Below are 18,271 nucleotides of genomic sequence, written 5' to 3'. Positions count from 1 at the left end.
CAAAAGCATGGCCGACAAAACTGCACAACTTGATCAAGAAATCCACAAGCTTTTAAAAACCGTCCAGTATTTTATCCTGCAGCCCTTTAATTCGTTTCTAGGGTTCAATATTTGAAAGATGTTCAATTACAAAAAAATCTGAATTTTGAGTTAAATGCATTCAGGTAAATTGATAAAATTTACCAAAAAGATAAAATTTTATGTTGTAAAACATAAAAAGCTTAAATAAAAAAGCTCACTGAATGATTTTAATTTTTTTTAAAAAAGCGACTCCAGTGCTGCTTTTGTCAGACAAAAACCCGGTTTTAACACTAAATATTTTTGCTCCAAAACCTGATTTACCTGCAGAATAATCTTCGCCCTCTCCTTACTCGTCGCTGCTCTGCTGGAGTCGAGCTTCTTGTTCTGCACTGCCCTCTGGTGGTCACAAACACGAACTGCTCAGGCTCATTTCCGGTTGCTTGGATGAGAGGCATGGATTTTATCAGCATGCTTCGCTGTTTGTAACAGAACTCAGAGATAGTTCTCACCTTTTCTTCTGCAGGTGTTCTGACCAATCAGGAGGCTCCATCCCTGCAGACACTCAGTCTGTCCTGGATGTTTTTCTTTGCTCTGAATTTCAGAAGTAACATCTATTTCTGTCCTTCTTGTTCACCCCATGATACAAATACACACATGTACACCCCCGCACATACATACACACACACACCTACACACACTGTAGCTCTGCACTGGTGGCAACAAAATTTTTCAACTCCTGTCAGCTGAATTTATAAAAACTATGAAACCAGTTTGTTTTCAGGTACATAAAATGATTCCAGTGACAACAGCTACTTTTATAAAAGCCTTAATTTATTATTTATGTCTAATAAAACAAAGCAGCAAATTACATATGGTACACAAAATGTAAATAAGTATTTATACCGTTTAAGAGCTCTCTGAATTTAAAATAGAAATAAAAATTGGGTAAAACACATTTTTTTTTAAAAAAGGCACCAATAGTTTTTCCCTCCACTAACCTCTAACATCATCATAATCTTCCTGCTAACATTATATGGTCCCCAAAAAATCCTTCAATACACATTATGTAAAAAAAAAGAAAAGAAAAACCTGCATCACTCCGTCCACAGAGACTCAACGGAAAGACGTTACAGTGATCCGGTCAGGTTGGATTTTCTCATCAAAATAATGCAGTTTGGAAGAAGTAAATATACATATATATCTGTATTTATACAGATATATATGTATAGATATACATGATGTTGAAGTTTTGACCCTTAAGTGTCTGAGGAAGAACAATGAGAGGAATGCCACAGAAAATCCCTGAAATCAACAGGCTCAAACTGGGGAATGTTGCAACACGATGAATGCTGAGACGAGGAAAATCTGAGGTAAAATAATAAAAAAATAAAATAAAACAAAAATACATTTAGGGTAAAGAGTGCTCTTTAATCTGAGGCTGCCACTCAAACCCAGAACAGTAACCCTGGTAATATTTATATAAAAAAATAAAAGTGTGTGTGCACTTTGTGTTTTCTACTCACAATTTACATCCAACGTTTCCACCTCAGCGTCCGACACGGACCTGGACTGCACCTCATTCGCTTTAAATCACCTACGGTTATCCCGCTGACCGAGTCGTCCCACTAAACATGACGAGTGTGTGAATGTGTGAGAGTGAGCGCGTGTTAGCAGCGTGGCTTTTCTACCGGAGAAGAAAACTGTTTTATACGGATTTCAGTTAAAATGAGGAACAGGGAAAACCTTCATCTGCAGAATGAACCATCTGCAACATCCAGCTTCCAATTAACCGTCCTCTTCTGTTAGTCCTACTGCCGGATCTACAGGCTATTCAATTATTTTTGCTCATTTAGGTAAATAACTTTTCCTAAAACAAGTGGGAAAACAATTCAAAATTCTGAAATCAGCTCTTTTTTTGATGATAGAATCTTTCTCGCATATTCTTTTCCAGATTTTTCAGCCACAATTGAACAAAAATAGCAGCTTTACACCAGAATTCAGATGATATGCAAAAAATGGCTCATTTGAGCAGCTACTGTGAATTGTCATTAGTTCTAGCAAATATGTATCATGTTTTATTTTATTCAAGCAGTAAAATTGCTTAGTGTGATCTCTGCACACATAATGACCATATTAGATTAGATTTATTTTCTTTGATAAAATAAATATAGAAAATTCGCAACAGTTTTAAAAAAAATTATTTAAAAGTTTTTGATTTCTGCAAATCCATATTTCCCATCACTTTTAACCCATTACTGCAGCATCATCCAGACAGAAATATTAAATGCACAGCTTTCCACACAGATCAGGAATCCTGTATCAAGCAAACTATTTTTAGATAAAAAATGTGTAAAAATGTTGAAATGAAAAGTAGTTTTATGATCTTGATTTTTTTCCACTTGTTTTAGGATCGTTAAGGTTATAAAAATGAGCAAACAGAACATGATCCCTTAAAGATAAATGCAATTAATAGGAGAAAATCTTGCCTCTTTACCACGTTTTGCACTTCGATTAAAATTTCTTAAAAGAAATTATTTCAGTGGTTAATGTAAACAAGAATCACTGGGTTTGACATTTATGAAGCATAAATGAGCCGTTAATGTTTTTGCTTAAATGCACTTCTACAGAAATCATCATGATTCTAAATTAACTCCACTTTGTCTGTTTCTCTGAATCCCACCAACGTGTGTGAAACAAATGTTAAAGTTCTCTGAACGCCAATAAGGTCAGAATCTAATTAGCATCAGTTTCCTGAGGGAAACCGAGACGGGAACGAGAGGCCGCTCCGCCGCTGCCATGGGAACGGAACGTTCTGAAAGTGGTACCTATCTTTTAATCACCGCCACACTTTCTGCCCCCCAGCAGCCCTCTTCCAGGGCAGATTGTGCGGCTCATAACGAGGCGGGCAATCAGGAGAAAGAAAAAAGAAAAAGGAAAGGAAACCGCACGGCTCTGAAAATCAATTCCAGTCAGCGAGGAGTTGAATCAATCGGTGGACGTTTAAGAGCTGCCGATCCAATCTGCATTATTTTACAGAGCCAACTGATATGTCCAGTTAGGAGGAATACTTTGGGTGAAATCTCAGAATTTCTTTCAATTTGAAAAGAATGTTTCCAGTTTGAGGTTTAAAAACTTGCAGCAGGCGTCCTTCAACCCAGAGCCTTCCTCGACCCGAACATCAGGACGAGGCTTCAGAAACCAAACCTGGGTCTTCAGCCGCTGCGCCGACACACAAACACTTAAAACAACAGAGGGAACTGTTAAACCAGCACTACTGGGAAACCTTTCCTTTGGAAAGCCAATGAGTCCGCCGCAGGAACGCCTCCTCACTGCTCCCTGCAGGCGTGCTGCTGGGCGGAGCCAGGCCGGGTTTTCCACAGCAGCGGCGCGCTGAAGATGCCGATGATGGCCAGGTTGAGGGCGACGCTGACGGCGAGCGCCCCGATGGTCCCCAGGAAGGATGGCGTCGCCCCGTGGAGCTGGAGCCACGCCCTCCGGGACGTCATGTCCGCGACCACGCCCTCCATCTGGAAGTGGGTTCCCACCACAGCGCTGATGTGGAACAACTGGTGGCTGTGGCCTAAACGGGCGAGCGGAGGAGTCCGTTAGTGAAGCGTGGCGACACCCGGCGGCTGATGTTCCTGCTCACAGGAAACTACATTTTGGCCCATTTTGCAAAGTAAAATCTCTAATCAAATCCCTGAAGCTGCAACGTTTCTATGGATTAAACCAAAACTATTAATTTTTTAATTTTTCCCAAAAAGGCATCATGTTACAGAAAAAACATTCTGCACTAATTAAGTTTACGACTGGAAGCTCACAGCAGAAATGACAAAATCTTACAAACTATACCTACAGTAGTTTCTAGTTCAAATATCTTATTACACTTGAAACAATAACTTATAAATAACTTTTCAGCAAGATATGGGAGTTTTATTTAAGGCAATACTTTTTGAATATTTATTAAAAGTGATAGTTCTACTGGCAGATTATTTCACTTAAAATAAAAAAATATCCTATGATAAGTGAAATAATCTGGAGTTAGAACTAGCACTTTAATCAAAATAGAGGAATTATTGGCCCTTATCAAGCTTCTCTTTCCTCCTGAAAAGTTGCCCATCAGTTAGTTTTGTCTTATTTCAAGTTTACTACGATATTTACACTAAAAACAGGATCAAAAATACTTAAGAAAATCCTAAAACTAAATCTTCTGAAATAATATTTACACCCAGATTCTGTATTAATACAAAGTTAAGTAAAAATTTTCACTTTTGGACTTGAAGGTTTAAATAATAAAAAACTAGTTTGAGTTATAAAATCTCTCCTGATGCTTATTTTAATATTTGGTACAACTTGTAAACAGACTCTGCTTTCTTGTCTTTATCATTTCTAACAATGAAACACAAACAGGAGAGCAAGGAAACAATGGGAGGAGTTTCCATGGCGTCCAATCAAAAGCCTCTGATGTTGATCCAGTATTGTTCAGGCTGAGATGAAAGATTATTATTTAATAGTTACACCCCAATTTAGGAGAAAATGCCCAGAAGAACAATTCATACCCTTTGACCTTTTTTTGCTTTAATCACAAACATCAGTTTATTTTATGAGGAATTGATACAAAGTTTGTATCTTTCTCCAAAGTGTGGCTCGGGGGCCATTTGTGGCCCTTGGACTGATATTTCGTGGCCCACTACAATTCAAAAATAATACAAATTTGATCTGTCCAGCACAGGTGACTGATGAAGAGACTTAAAATTTGTAATCAGGCTAAAATTTTTACTGACATAATTTTCCAACAATGGAAAATGTTAAATAATATACAAAGTATTTGTCTTTTTATAACCAAGCTTCTACACCAAGAAGAGCCACAATAATCCAGAAATTTTACTGAAAAGCCAACTTTGCTGGACCCAAATCAGCTTTTATTGAATTTATTAAACTAGGCTAAATGTAGTAGTTGTTTTGAGAGAAACTGACCCAAATCCTGTTTTTATTACCAAAAGTAAATTTGTTCATTTGGGCCCCCCTAAAAAACTGAAAACAAGACGCCTTTCTTTCAATACAGTAAATCTGCAAAATTTCTTAATTTTGGAAGTATATATGTTTTTTTTATTATTAAATTGACTCCACTTGTTGATTTTTTTTTCTTGAACTTGTGGGGAAAAGAAACTGAACTTCCTCTGGCTTTCTTTGAGCAAATCCTCCATAAAAGTACATTTTTGGATCAGATTTCTGCAGCTCCCCCAGCATTACCGCGAGTCAGACAGTTCACGAGGCCGACGGAGGATCTGGACGTACCGATGTAGTCGAAGCGCCCCGGGGCCAGCCTCTCTGGGAGGTGGGCGGTAAACAGGAAACAGGTGAGGAAGGCGAAGAGGAGGTGGTAACAGTGACTGGAAAGGGCATCGCTCGGGGTGCCGCCGCCCCAAAAGCAGATCAGTGCCTGAGAATCAAAGAACTCCATTGTTATTTAGATTGTTACAGCATTTCAGATTACATAACAGACTAATCATCGATAGGATTAGTAGAATTATTACTAGCATGAATTTGCTTGTATCGAGTTAAAAAAAGGAAGTCAGATCCTGGGTCAGTGGGCCAAAGTCCTATTAAACTAATGAGAGATTACATAATCAAATATGTGTGTTCAAACTGAGGGACTCACCCTGTAAAACAGAGGAACAGTGTCGAAAATAAACGGCACAACAAACGCTCCGGTTCGTAACGCTTTACTTCTCTTTGGGAACTGCAGCTCCACAAATCTGGAAAAAAAAAAAAAACAGAAAATTTTTTACTTTTCAACAGCAGCTCGGGTTGTTCAGCAGCAGCGTTTATAATCTGGTTTCAGGGCTGCTGGAACTAAAAAAAATCAGTTTATTTGGGTTTCTATGGGGAGTTTAAGGGCCACATGACAACCTTAATGCTGTTCCAGGTGCTTCCAGTTACAGGCAGAATGCAAACACACACACCAAGAGAAACACACTAGAGAACTGCTCAAGCAAACTGGAGTCATGCTTTTCAAATTCAAACCCTGTTCCACCAGCACAGCTTTGCACAATCTACAACATTTTAAACACAAACATAAAATACACCCCAGTGTAATTTGGGCCACATGAGGTCTGGCTGCTGTGGTGACAATAATCTGATTTGCAAAGGCGAATGCAGACGTCTACAACGTGTATCAGGGGACAAAAGTAACGGTGGACTATTCATACCAAAACTAATAAAAGCTAAAAGGGCCATATTCATATTTACATGTTGCATGTGTGCAAAAAAGCAGAAATACAGACATTTAAAACAGATTAACAGCCAATGTCTGAAAAAAAGAAAAGATGAGCTTTCGTCAATTTTCAGGGAATTTGTTTGAAAGCTAAGGAGTACAGATACGCTGCAAAACACAAAATAAAGTATTTTAATCTAGTTTAATAGTACAAATATTTTATTACACTTAAAATATGTTAACTCACGTTTAATGTTTCAGCAAGATGTCAGAGCTTGTTTTAAGTTTCTAACTTCTAACTTAAAAATTTGATTTTAAAAAATGCACCGAGATTATTTCACTTAAAATGTTTTGTTGTAAGTGAACAAGTAAAAGTTACTTCTATGTTAGTTTTGTCTTATTTAAGTTGTACTGAGATATTTGCACTAGAAATTAGATTAAAAAAATACCTGGTAAGAGTTTGTGTTTTTGCAGTGAACTAAATCTCCTGATTTAGTTCTGAGAGAGTCTGATGACCTGGAGGATCTACTAGGTGAACCCCAGATAAGAAACAAAAACACATCCCCGCCTCTTTAATTACCTTTCAGATAATTAAGCATCAAAATTCCTCCAGGTGCTGAACTGTAATTTCAGATGCAGCAATCCAGAAGAGCTGGGAGATTGTTACCTGGAATAACAGGACATGCTGGTGCAGAACAGCGAGTTCCCGATGGCGATGAGAATGAAATGTTGATGAAGCCAACTGTTCACCCAGCAGTCTGGCATCACATAGTGACCGTAGCTGATGGCACAACCTGCAGACAAACACAGGAATGTTAACAGAGTCACAAAGTTTTCAGAGAATCACCTTAATGTTTGTCTTTGCTGATTTTTATTCAGCTGTTGGTACTAAACATGTTGAGTTTCAATATTTGCATTTGGCTGAATTTATACACATCATCTGTTTGTTTAATGTTGTAGATGTAACATTAAACATTTCTGTTCATTGTTGTTCCTGATTAAACCACTAGAGCCCCCCATAGTACAAAACATTTAATACCAACTTGATGTTATTTATTCTGAGTAAAAGTACCATTTAAATTGTAATTAGCACCGGGGGCCATTTGTACAGTTTCAGTAAAAAAACTAAATATTCAATTGGCAAGCTAAATATTTGTTACAAACTAAATATTTCCCAACAATCTAAGTCTGCATGCTAAATATTTAGCTCCAACTTATTTAATTTGGAGCTAAATATTTAACTTGCTAATAAGTGCTTTACATAAGAAAAATACGAAGTCATAAAAGACACCATGCAGTCAACAACTAAATGTTTGGCTTATTAATATTTAGTTGGCTGAACAGTTAAAACAGTTAGAAAGCTAAATGTTTTACTTGATAACTAAATATTTAGTTTGCAAGCTACATATTTTGTTAGCAAGCAACATATTTAGTTCAAAGCTAAATATTTACTTAGCTAATATTTAGGAGCACAATATTTAGCTAGCAAGCTCACCGAATAGCTTGCTAACTATCTAGCAAGTGAAAATTTTAGTTTGCTAATTAAACATTTAGTTAAAACTGTGACATTTTTAAATGAATGAATAACACGATGAAAATATAACTTTGAAAAATGAACCCCCATTTTGTTCCTCTTATGACCCAAATTATTGCTGTTAATTTGTGACTGTAACTTTAGAGCACGCCATAGTTTAGATGGAGAAGGATTATTTTGGTTCCATGCAGATTAAATTTCATGACTAAAACTTCAAAATGTTTTTTGTAACAATATATTGTTTCTATGTTTATCTTTTGGGTTAATTTTTCTGTCCTGCACTTTATATAAACAAAAGAAAGTTTATGCACTAGAGTTTTTCTATAAGGAAATCTCTGCACCTACAAGACTCCAGGCATAATGTTAATATATTCAAATGGTGCAGTGCTGAACCCCTAAAGGCAGAAAATATGATCTGCTACTGGGAGCATGAACAGGATCTGGGTCTGCATGAGTTCAACCGAGCAGAGAAAAATCAGCCGAACGCTGAATGCTATCAAGTAAAGTCAGACATGTAAATCAGAGCAGCTGCAGCTCCAACACAAAGGGAAAGAAAAGGATTTGAATGTTACTGTTGAAAATTTGCAAGTCAAAAACATATATTTATCTGTTAAACTTGTCCAGCCTGGTTCAGCTCAAACAAGGTGAAATTTGTCCTATAAAGAGGTTCAAGAAGCTGAAGAGATTCATATAAAACATTCCTTATATGCTCGACTTCTCAATAATTCAAAGTGCTTCAGGGTTCCTGTGTGAGGAAAAGCTCGGCATCAGGAATGTTTTCATAATGTGCTCATCATGTTCTGAGTTTTTATCTGATCAAAAAGAACCTCTAGTCTCAACAGTAAACACGAGGAGACGTTAAATTCAGTTTCCAGGATTTTATTTATCAATTTAAGTGGGTTTCATGAATGATCACTGATTTACATGAAGATTAAACATAGGTTCATCGGTTGAAGAGACTTTTTGAAGATGCTTCCAAAGATTTGTTGAAGTTTTTATATTTAACTCAGTCACATGAATGATTAAAATAATCCAACGGTTTGCTATGATTAAAAATCTGCAGATAAAATGATAATTTTTATATTTTGTTTTCAGAAATGGGTGAAACTACAGTATGTGACTATTGTACAAGCAGGAACAGAAAAAATTAAAGAGTGGATAGAAGTGCTTCCTGGTTTCAGGGTATGTTGTGAAAAGTCACTCAGATACCGAGCCATTAGCACGTCATGACAGTGGTGAGTCGTACAGCAACAATCTTCAGTCAGAGGCCTCTTAAGATTCGATGCAAGACTGACTGCTACCAAACATGTTTTTCTGCCTGCAGCATTACCATCAACAACTCTTTGAAAATATGTTTTTATGATATGAGTTAGATTTAGTTTTCCCCTGGGATAACTAAAGTATGTTTGAACTGAATTAGAAATGTGAAACTAATAGTTGTTGTTTTTTTACTATACTTAATCCTCTGACAGTTCTGTATGTGGTAAAGTGCTAACATTTTAATGTTTGCGTCTAAAATCTTAACAGAAAAAAATAATATTAGTATATATCAACTATGACATTTTACCTTCAAATTACAGAGGTGTAAGATGTAAAATAAAAACAGTAGAGAGTTATTTCTGTTAGCTGTCCATCAAGCAGCATCTCAGGCGTCTTACCCAGACTGTAGAGGCTGAGGGCTCCGTAGTCAAAGAAGTAGCAGATGTGGCGGGACTCTGCGGACATGGAGCTGAAGGTGTGAGCACAGCTGGAGGTGAACGGGTAAACACAGATGAGCAGCATGTAGACCAGCAGCGGCCAGGTGTAGCTGTCGTTCAGGAAGTTCATGGCGGAGCACAGAGCCAAGAAACGCCACACGAAGTACCTGCAGCGAAGGGTTTCATAAACATCACTATATGAAAAATATAAATAAAAACGATGGTGGACATAAACTTGGTTTGAAGCGTTTCCACCCACCATGTGGGCAGGAAGTGGGTCCATATGTTGACGGTTTCGTTGTTCATCTGGAAGCTGCTGAGGACGCAGTCCATGGCGGAGCTCTGAGGGTGGCGATAACCGGAGATGATGCTGTCCTCCCTGAACACCTGAACACAGACGCATCGCCTCAGATCCAACTTTTCATCATCACTTCTTTATGATTTCTGACAGGGATGCACCGATCCACTTTCAATACTGACACCTGAGGTTTATTATCGATACAGAAAAACGTTTTGTTTTTAAAGACACAGAAATAAATTTACTGAATTAAAAATGTATTTGATCATGCGGCACCAGTACAGCACACTTAAATACACCAATAGCTTCACAAGCTTGGTCAAACATGTAAAAACACAATAACTTTAATTTGTTCAGTCACTGCAGTTGGGAGTTTAACACAGAATGTAAAATAAATAATAAAGAAATTGAAAATACGCAGCAACAAACTTTCTTTCAAATGGTTCAGAAAGTGCAATTAGTAATTCTACATATAATGTAAAAGAAATAATAAAGCATGACGTTGCTCAGAACAAAAAGCATAGAATTAGACTCAATAGATCTGTCCTTATGAATTGGGCACATTGATATCCGTTCTTTTTTTCAATATCTGGACCGATTTCTAATTTCTGAAGGATTTTTTTAGGATTTCTTTTGTCTTCAGCTGCTCCTCATTTTCAGTCCAGTCCTTCTACAACGGCAAAGTGCGTGTGTGTGTGGGGCTGGGTGCGTGTGTGTGTGTGTTTGTGTGAATGTGGGTGTGTGTGCGTGTGTGTGTGAGGGTGGAGGGGTGTGCGTGTGTGTTTGTGTGAATGTGGGTGTGTGTGCGTGTGTGTGTGAGGGTGGAGGGGTGTGCGTGTGTGTTTGGGGGTGGACGGGTGTGTGTGCATGCGTGCCACCAAACAAATGCAGAAGAAAAGCAAATTGTATCAACCTAATCGGTGCAATTTCAATCAAAACAACTTTGGGAGATTACAAAAACTAATCAGCTTCCCAGCAACACAGGAAAGATAAGTCAGAACTTTTGGACAGAACTGTGCACAAATAAGTAAAAAAAAAAAACTGTTACCCAGACAGCTTTTCAAACTCAAACCTATAAGTAATTTTTTCTTTCAGGTCTGCTCAGCAACTACTTTCTCCTAAAAAATACATGTGTTTTATACCAACAGGTAAATTGTTTCAGCCACTTTCTTCACACAAGTGTTCATAATTATAGACTCTCCAGTTGAGAAATATATCCAGAAAGAAAAGCGAGCTGTTGTCAGGTTATTAAGAGTAAAAGTAAAATGCCCCAGCTAGTCACTGCAGATTAGATGCAGCATGCTTTATAAAAACATCTCAGCGATACAGTATCCTCTGACAAAGTGCTGAAATCGTCTGTTTGGTTTAAAATGTCTAACTGGATCAAACTGTACTCAGAGAGAAGATGTGAACATAAACACAGATGGGAGTTCTGTAAATATTTAGCAGTGGTGATGAGTTATCAATGTTTCAGTTACAAAAGGACTCAGTTTTATCAAATAAAAACAGGACTTATTATTTTCCTTTTTATCTTAAACCATCACTATCTTAGCTGGGTTTGCAGTGAAGGTAATTCTGCTTCCGGAAGCAGCAGCAACACTTTGTGATAATCTGCTTATTGTGAAGAAAATTTATTTGACCTGGAGAATAACTTTTTATATCAATGTCAGTTTCTCATTGCTAATGATGCTGAGCTTATCCTGCAGATTAAAAGCAGCTAAAATGTCAAAGAGAAACTCGTTTGTTGACATTCATGGCTTTGCATTACTGGAATCTCTAATGCAAAAACTCCTCCAAACTCTATTTGGGTTTCAAAGATAAGGTCCGTGCAGCGGCGCTGTGGCCAGTGTAGACACTAGACCTGAAACTGGAGCGCCAACCCCGATGAAAAACCGTCTGAACGACGATGACGATGTCAACAGAAGTTCTCAGCTGAGTCGTAGTCGTATCAGAATTAAAGTGACAATGTATGAGGAAAACCACCTTCGGACCAAACAGTTCTCGGTTTTCTCTAAAAGTTCTGGGAACAAACAACTTTATGTGAAGCAGCGCTTCAGAAACTGGTTTTTAATCTGGAAGTCGTTCTTCTTGCACCAATAAGAATATTCTTCAGTTCAATTAAAATTCAAAAATATTTTATTGGACCCAATGACCAAAGAAAAAATACTGAATTGATCCCAACGTTTACACTCACATTTGAAAATGGCTGCAAACAGATTTGCAACTATGCAACCATATATCTTTGAAAAACATTAGTAGAGCCTCCTGCACAAACAAGAATGCAGCAAGTGGTTTCTGGATGGTAAGACAACAAAACACTTGGCAAAGACAAGCAATGGCTGCATGTCTTTGCCAGCAGCCATTGTACAGTGGTAAAACCAGCTGACCAAACATGCAGGAGTTCCACTGGGGTTGCTAGGTAACGGGCTAGACTTCGCTGGGGTTGCTAGGTAACGGGCTAGACTTCACTGGGGTTGCTAGGTGAAGCACAGATGCTGACTGTGACTTTACATATTGGAGGTTTTTGAAACGGCTCATATTCCAGACAAACCGTCCTGAGGCAAAAACCGCAGCAAGACGGTTTTTGCTGCCAAAAACAGTCTTGGTGTTTTTTTTAAGTGCTAGTGCTGTTTTTGGAAATGGTAGAAACAAAATGGAACTAGAAAATGTTTTTTTTAAAAGTGAAGTTTGCATAATATGCCTCTTAAATATGAGCCCGATTCCCTAGTTCACCACAGAAACATGATTAATAGTTGTTTCAGAGTTTTTGGCGATAACTGTGGTGTCATTGTTTGACTTACTTTGGTTTATGTGATTGATTCAGTATTGTGCTTGAGTTGCATGACATTTCCAGACAGTCAGGAGGTACCAGGAGACTTTTTCTGGTGCAGGATAAGAAAGACTCCTGACTCTTACCTTGGGAACCTGATGGATGTCGAAGAGTTGGGGGAGTTTTAAGCTCAGCAGGTCTGTTGGCAGTCTGATTGCTCCCCTGCCCCGCTGACACACCTCCCTGAGCCTGGCACGCCCCCGGCGGCAGAACACCAACCAGACTGGGTAGTCAAACACCGGGATTCTGCTGCTCCGCTCCTGGCTACCGGGCTCCCATCTCAAGCAGCGGCCCCAGCCCTGGCTCCACCCGACGGCGCTGCTGGCCCCGATCCCCCTCCACACAGGAAACACTGAGGACACAATGAACACAGTAAGAATCAAAGCCAGGTTTCCTCCCCAAACACAGTCAGGTTGGTTTTGATCCTCCCTGTGGTGAACGGGAGCCAACAGAAACAAATCTTCCTTATTCTCCAAGCTGCACAGCTTATCTCCAGCATTCAAGTTCATGTGACGGAGTCCTTCAGAGAGACATGTTTGTTGACTGCAGCAGAACAATCTCTTATTGTGGCTGCTCTTCAGACCCTCCCACACGCCGATGGGAAGAATGAGGGGCTCTGTCGAACAGGATTCGCCGGTGATCAGACGCAGAGCGTCCAGAAACATGTTTACGAGGAGCATTCCTGAAACGTCTACAGAACCACAGCAGCAGGAGATGAACTTGGATCTCAGACGGCCTTCACTGTCTGACTGCTGCACAAAGCTTCCCTAACAGATTTATCAAAAAAAACAGCAGCACGCTGTTTTTGATTGGTTTTTACACTAAAAAATTAATTATTATTATTATTATTATTACTATGTGCCCAATAAAATGGTCTCCAAAATGTACAAATCTATGCAGGACTTTATCTACCAGTAAAAAAGCTTCTGATTATAGTAATATTTATTATAGTAAATAAAAAATCATCATCATTTAATATTAATTAAACGATGAATAAATTCCATTGAATTAATTGGAATCCATTATGATAAATTCCAAATAATGATGTTTAAAAATCTCTAAAATTGTCCTTATTGTTGACAGTTTTACTCTTTTCTCCACTGTTTGTTCAATAAAAATAAATACCAATAAATCTGAAAATATAATTAAATTGCGCAGTTTTAGTGATATAAATCACACTTCTTCTTGTCACTTGTGTCCTAAAGAAGCGCATTACAAATAGGAATGTTATTAAAGAGCATCATTTGTGTTTGGGGGTATATAATTGCTGTGACACACAGTCACAGTCACAGTTACCTAAAAAAGATGCAATAAATGGCTCTTATTGTCACTTTTACTGTGCCAGTGGTAAAATATTGGGATAAAACTTTACATCCAAATCAGATCAGCTGCTTTTTATTATTTCTTGTAACTGCAGAAACACTGATGTAGCAAAACTATGAGACATTTCAAATTATTCACAATTAAAGCCGACAGCAAAACCAAAAGTAAAATATTTAAATGGGAACACTGGTTGATGCTGACCAGAACCCACGCTGGATAAACCTGCTGACCCGTCAGAATGTGTGTCCTCAGACAGACAGGATAAAACATTTCCTTAAACTGTGAAGTTCCCGCCTCACTGGGGTCCCCTGGACCTCGGAGCCCCTCGCCGTCTGCAGAACCCCAGCTGCAGGATCTGGCCTACTAACAGGGACAAAGTGAGCTTTGTGGCCTGAAGCCTTCAGAGGCCAGACTATGGCTGCAACACTCTGAACGGGATGGAAATGAGGCAACTCACACACTCACACACACACTCCGCCAACACAAAACATCTTCAAGAGATGCACACACACTCTGGCACAAATCCTGAGTTCTTCATAGAAGCCATTAGATCCTGAGGTAATAATTAAAGGAAGGAGTCTGACAGATTTATACTGCTAAGTTTAAAGAAACTGTCTTTGTTTTTGATTATATTTAAATATCGGAAGATAATTTTAGGACATCTAGAGGCTTAGAAGTAAAAAACTAAACCCTTATTCTATCAGAAAACACTTTGACACCACTGATCGAGAAAAAAATAGAACAATGCAGTTAAACTTAGGGCTGGGCGAGATGGCTAAAAAACCTTTCATGATATAAACGTTTTAGATCAGTCAATATAAATAATTGTTTATTAGTGTTAAAAATCTGAAATACTGCAAAACTGGTGGCCTGATCTTTCCTGTTCTACCCAGTTTTCTGTTTGTTTTTAAGCGGTTATGAGGAACGATGGAGAAACCTGAAACACAAGTTACTCAACATGTTGTTGCTAGGTAACCAAAGAGTGAGTTGATGCTACCAACCTTGCTAAGCTAGCTGTGAGAGGTTGAGCAGCTAAGGTTTCTCCTCTGTCTACATTTCCCAGAGTGCTGTGCGGTTCTGAATCAACTTCAGTGAATATTCTTAAATGTTCTATCAGATGCATTACCTATTGATATTGATCAAGTGTCTATCACAATGTATATTGTCAATGATTCACTGTCCAGCCCTAGTTAAACCAGAACTAAATTATTCTAATAATTTTTAAACCTTTTTCAAACCTTCACATAACCCACAAAAAGGGGTTCTAACCAGTCTGCGAGAAAATTTGATTTAAAATTTCTCATCTCTAAAATAAACTGAATTCTATGCAAAAAACATCAAAATAAATGTAGTTTTCTGTCAAAACAGGTGATATTTCATGCTAAAGAGGTTAAATGAACTCAGATAATCCATCCTGTGCATCTCAAAGTTGCACATTTTGAGTAAAACAACAATACATTTTCTTTTGTTCGTCTCTCCTCCATCTGAGACCCGCCGCCTCCCCTGCTCATGATCTCATCATGTGACCTCCTTCAATGAACGTCTTTATGGGTCTGATTCTGGCAAAGAGATGGGTCTGCAGAGAGCATGCTGACCACACACACACACACTCACACACACACACACACACACACACTGGCTCTGCCAGGACAACTCCCTCGTCTCGATCCGTGGGTGGAAGTTTGGAAAATTCCACCGTTCTGCTGGAACACGTCCAGTCTGGAGCAGAACGATTACTGCGTGTGGATCTCAGTAACCTCACCCCGTTAAATTAACACCCTCGGGAGCGTGTTTCCACATGCTGCAGTCACCTGTCAGGTTATACACGCCAACCTGCTTTTTCCCAGCAGGTGAGTAGAGGAAATCAACGGAAAAAAACGGACTCTAAACAGCAACAAAAGCCGGGCACAAAGTTTCCATGTTGGATTTTTTATTTATTTATGTATTGTCTGAAAACAAACTTGTAAAATGGTTTCCTAAAGACAAAATGATCACGATCTCTCATAGGAACTCTGCCTCAGAGGGCCGTTTTCAAGAAAAACAAAAGTTACTTTCATTTCTGTTTTACTTTGAACACAAAAACAAAACTTCCAATTTTTGAACTACAAAAAATAAAGGTCACACACACTAATATTTCAGAAGGTTAAACTGTCTTCTCAGGTGATTAGCAGCAGGTGATTTATTTACTTTATTTATTTAGAAATAAATGCCAATTATTGCAGTCAGGTAGAAAGACACAAGTCCTAAGAAGGACAGAGCTAATGTGTTTCAAACATTTTGCACCAAATCATGTCATATAAAGCTTCTGTGTGACACAAAAATAGTTGTTTCATATTAAAATGCAAAGAATGGTTAGTTTAATTAACTAAATATTGCTTTATGAGGAGACAACCCATTTTTATTTTCTTCCATTTTTAGCCAGAAAACAAAGACTGCCTATAGAACAAAAATACGATCTGAGTAAATCTCTTTAAAAAACGTTTAAATTTAACAAAGTTTAGTAAATCAATTTAATGCAGAACAACTGGATGAGTAGTTTTCTACTTACTTTGAATTTTAAAAAATGGAAAGCAAAATGTATGATTATTAAAAGGTGATTAATTTGTCAAATAGATAAAAAATATGTAATTTTGTTTTCATTTTATGTGGACATAATGCAGAAAAACATGGGCAGATTATTAATGGACATTAGTTTTGAATTCAACACATTACTACCCTTCCACTGCTTTTCTCTAAACTCAACACAAACATTATTAGAGAATAAGGTGTCTGCTGATGCTTTTACAGACCAGAAAAAGTTGGAATTTTTGGTGTAGTTTGGACGATCAGTGTATTACGAGTTTTATGCAACCTGAAGAATAAAAGAGGCGTATTTACACCTGGTCAGATGGTGACTATTCAGAACTTCTCCACATAAACCTCCAAAATAACAGAGGAAAAAAAAAAATCAGAAATTTTCTTAAGTACAGTATTCCATTTATAACACCAACAGCTCATAGCCCTGACAAAGTCATTTTACACTAAAACTACCAGCATTGAAAGAATAGAATAGAATAGAATAGAATAGAATAGAATAGAATAGAATAGAATAGAAAAGGCCACACATCTGAATCTGAACAGATATCCTAATGAGGAAAAATAAAACACGAGTAAACCGCTGAACCCTGACTGAGTGAGGCGACTTTTTTTTGACATGCTGTTGGATATGTTCACAAGCATGACAGCAGGTCACGAGACGACTTTTTCATCTGCAGTTCCCTTTGCTTACTCAGGCTGAAGTCATGCAGGACTATTCCCCCACCGCTGCTGTTCCTGTTCACCACCTTCCTGCAAACTGTCAGCATCTCATGCCAAAGCACTGTAACGTTATGCAACAGCACCAGTTCTCCTGGAAAGATGAGTTCATCTTCGAGACCAGCAAGTTTTAACATCAAAAATATATTTTTCAGCCGAATGGGACACCAGCTCTGTGTTTTTGTTTCATTTAAGGTATCTATGAACACTGAATGATGTAATAAGGGAGTCAGTGAGTCCCGAGAACAGGGTGTCAAATAGAAACAAGTTATTGCTCAACATCCATGAAGTCACAGTTTTTAACAAACACTCAACTGGAAGAGTTCAAGAGATTTAACAGCAAAACTCTTTGTCTTCATGTGGAAGAGATGCTGCTGCAGTTTTATTTGGTAATTTAAACACGTTCATGCTTTAAATTTAGAGTTTTTGAAAAGTCCTTTGAAATGTAGTTTTCCAAAGGTACTCTAATGTCCAAAACTTCTAACATTATGGAAAAATACAAGCTGGAAAGAGTTGCCATGCAGCTCAAACTAAGTTGTCTCAGCCCAGTTAAATGTGTTTATGGCTTTCCCTTCCCACCTATTATACAGCAATTTAAAGGAATTTGGGCGGAAAAACAGGGGCGTCTCTGTAGCGCAACAGACTTCCAGAGAGTTGGCAGCTGGAAAACTTATACTATAAGAAAATTAATCAAAATCCTCTTAAGCTTTTTTTTTTTTAGGTGAACCGACTTACCGCGGCGTTTCTCCTCCATTCTGGGGTTGACAGAGTCTTCCTCCCGCTAACAGACGGCTGGGCTGGGCTGGGCTCGGCTGGGCTCGGCTCGGCTCGGCTCGGCTCGGCTGGGTGTCCTCCGCTCTCCGCGTCTCGGTTTAATTGTGCAAGGCCCGAACATCCACAGCTGCTTTTCTTTTGACTCTTGTCCCAGCCCAGCCAATAGGAAGCGCCTTACGGTGCTCACGTGGATCTCCGCAGGAACAACAACAAGAGCCATGTGTTCCAGTAGCGATGGGAATTCCAGCGCTCTTCCAGGATCCACAACTTTCGGCTTGCTTAC

At 38.5% G+C, this 18,271-nt stretch overlaps 1 protein-coding gene across 1 annotated transcript; it reads right to left on the bottom strand.

Annotated features, from left to right (window-relative positions):
* Positions 1-831: 831 nt before the first annotated feature.
* paqr6 (progestin and adipoQ receptor family member 6) lies at positions 832-18,090 on the bottom strand. The gene is made up of 8 exons (XM_005801821.3): positions 17,950-18,090; positions 12,684-12,949; positions 9,729-9,856; positions 9,431-9,636; positions 6,906-7,032; positions 5,684-5,780; positions 5,320-5,464; positions 832-3,601 (listed from the first exon to the last, which is right to left on the bottom strand). Exons 1-8 carry the CDS (start codon positions 17,966-17,968, stop codon positions 3,348-3,350), a joined length of 1,242 nt encoding a protein of 413 aa, XP_005801878.1. The 5' UTR covers positions 17,969-18,090; the 3' UTR covers positions 832-3,347.
* Positions 18,091-18,271: the final 181 nt, after the last annotated feature.

The sequence above is a fragment of the Xiphophorus maculatus genome, chromosome 3, assembly GCF_002775205.1.
Source record: "Xiphophorus maculatus strain JP 163 A chromosome 3, X_maculatus-5.0-male, whole genome shotgun sequence".
NCBI classification, from domain to species: domain Eukaryota; kingdom Metazoa; phylum Chordata; class Actinopteri; order Cyprinodontiformes; family Poeciliidae; genus Xiphophorus; species Xiphophorus maculatus.
Note: the sequence above shows the minus strand (reverse complement) of the source record. Positions and strands in the feature narration are given on the sequence as shown.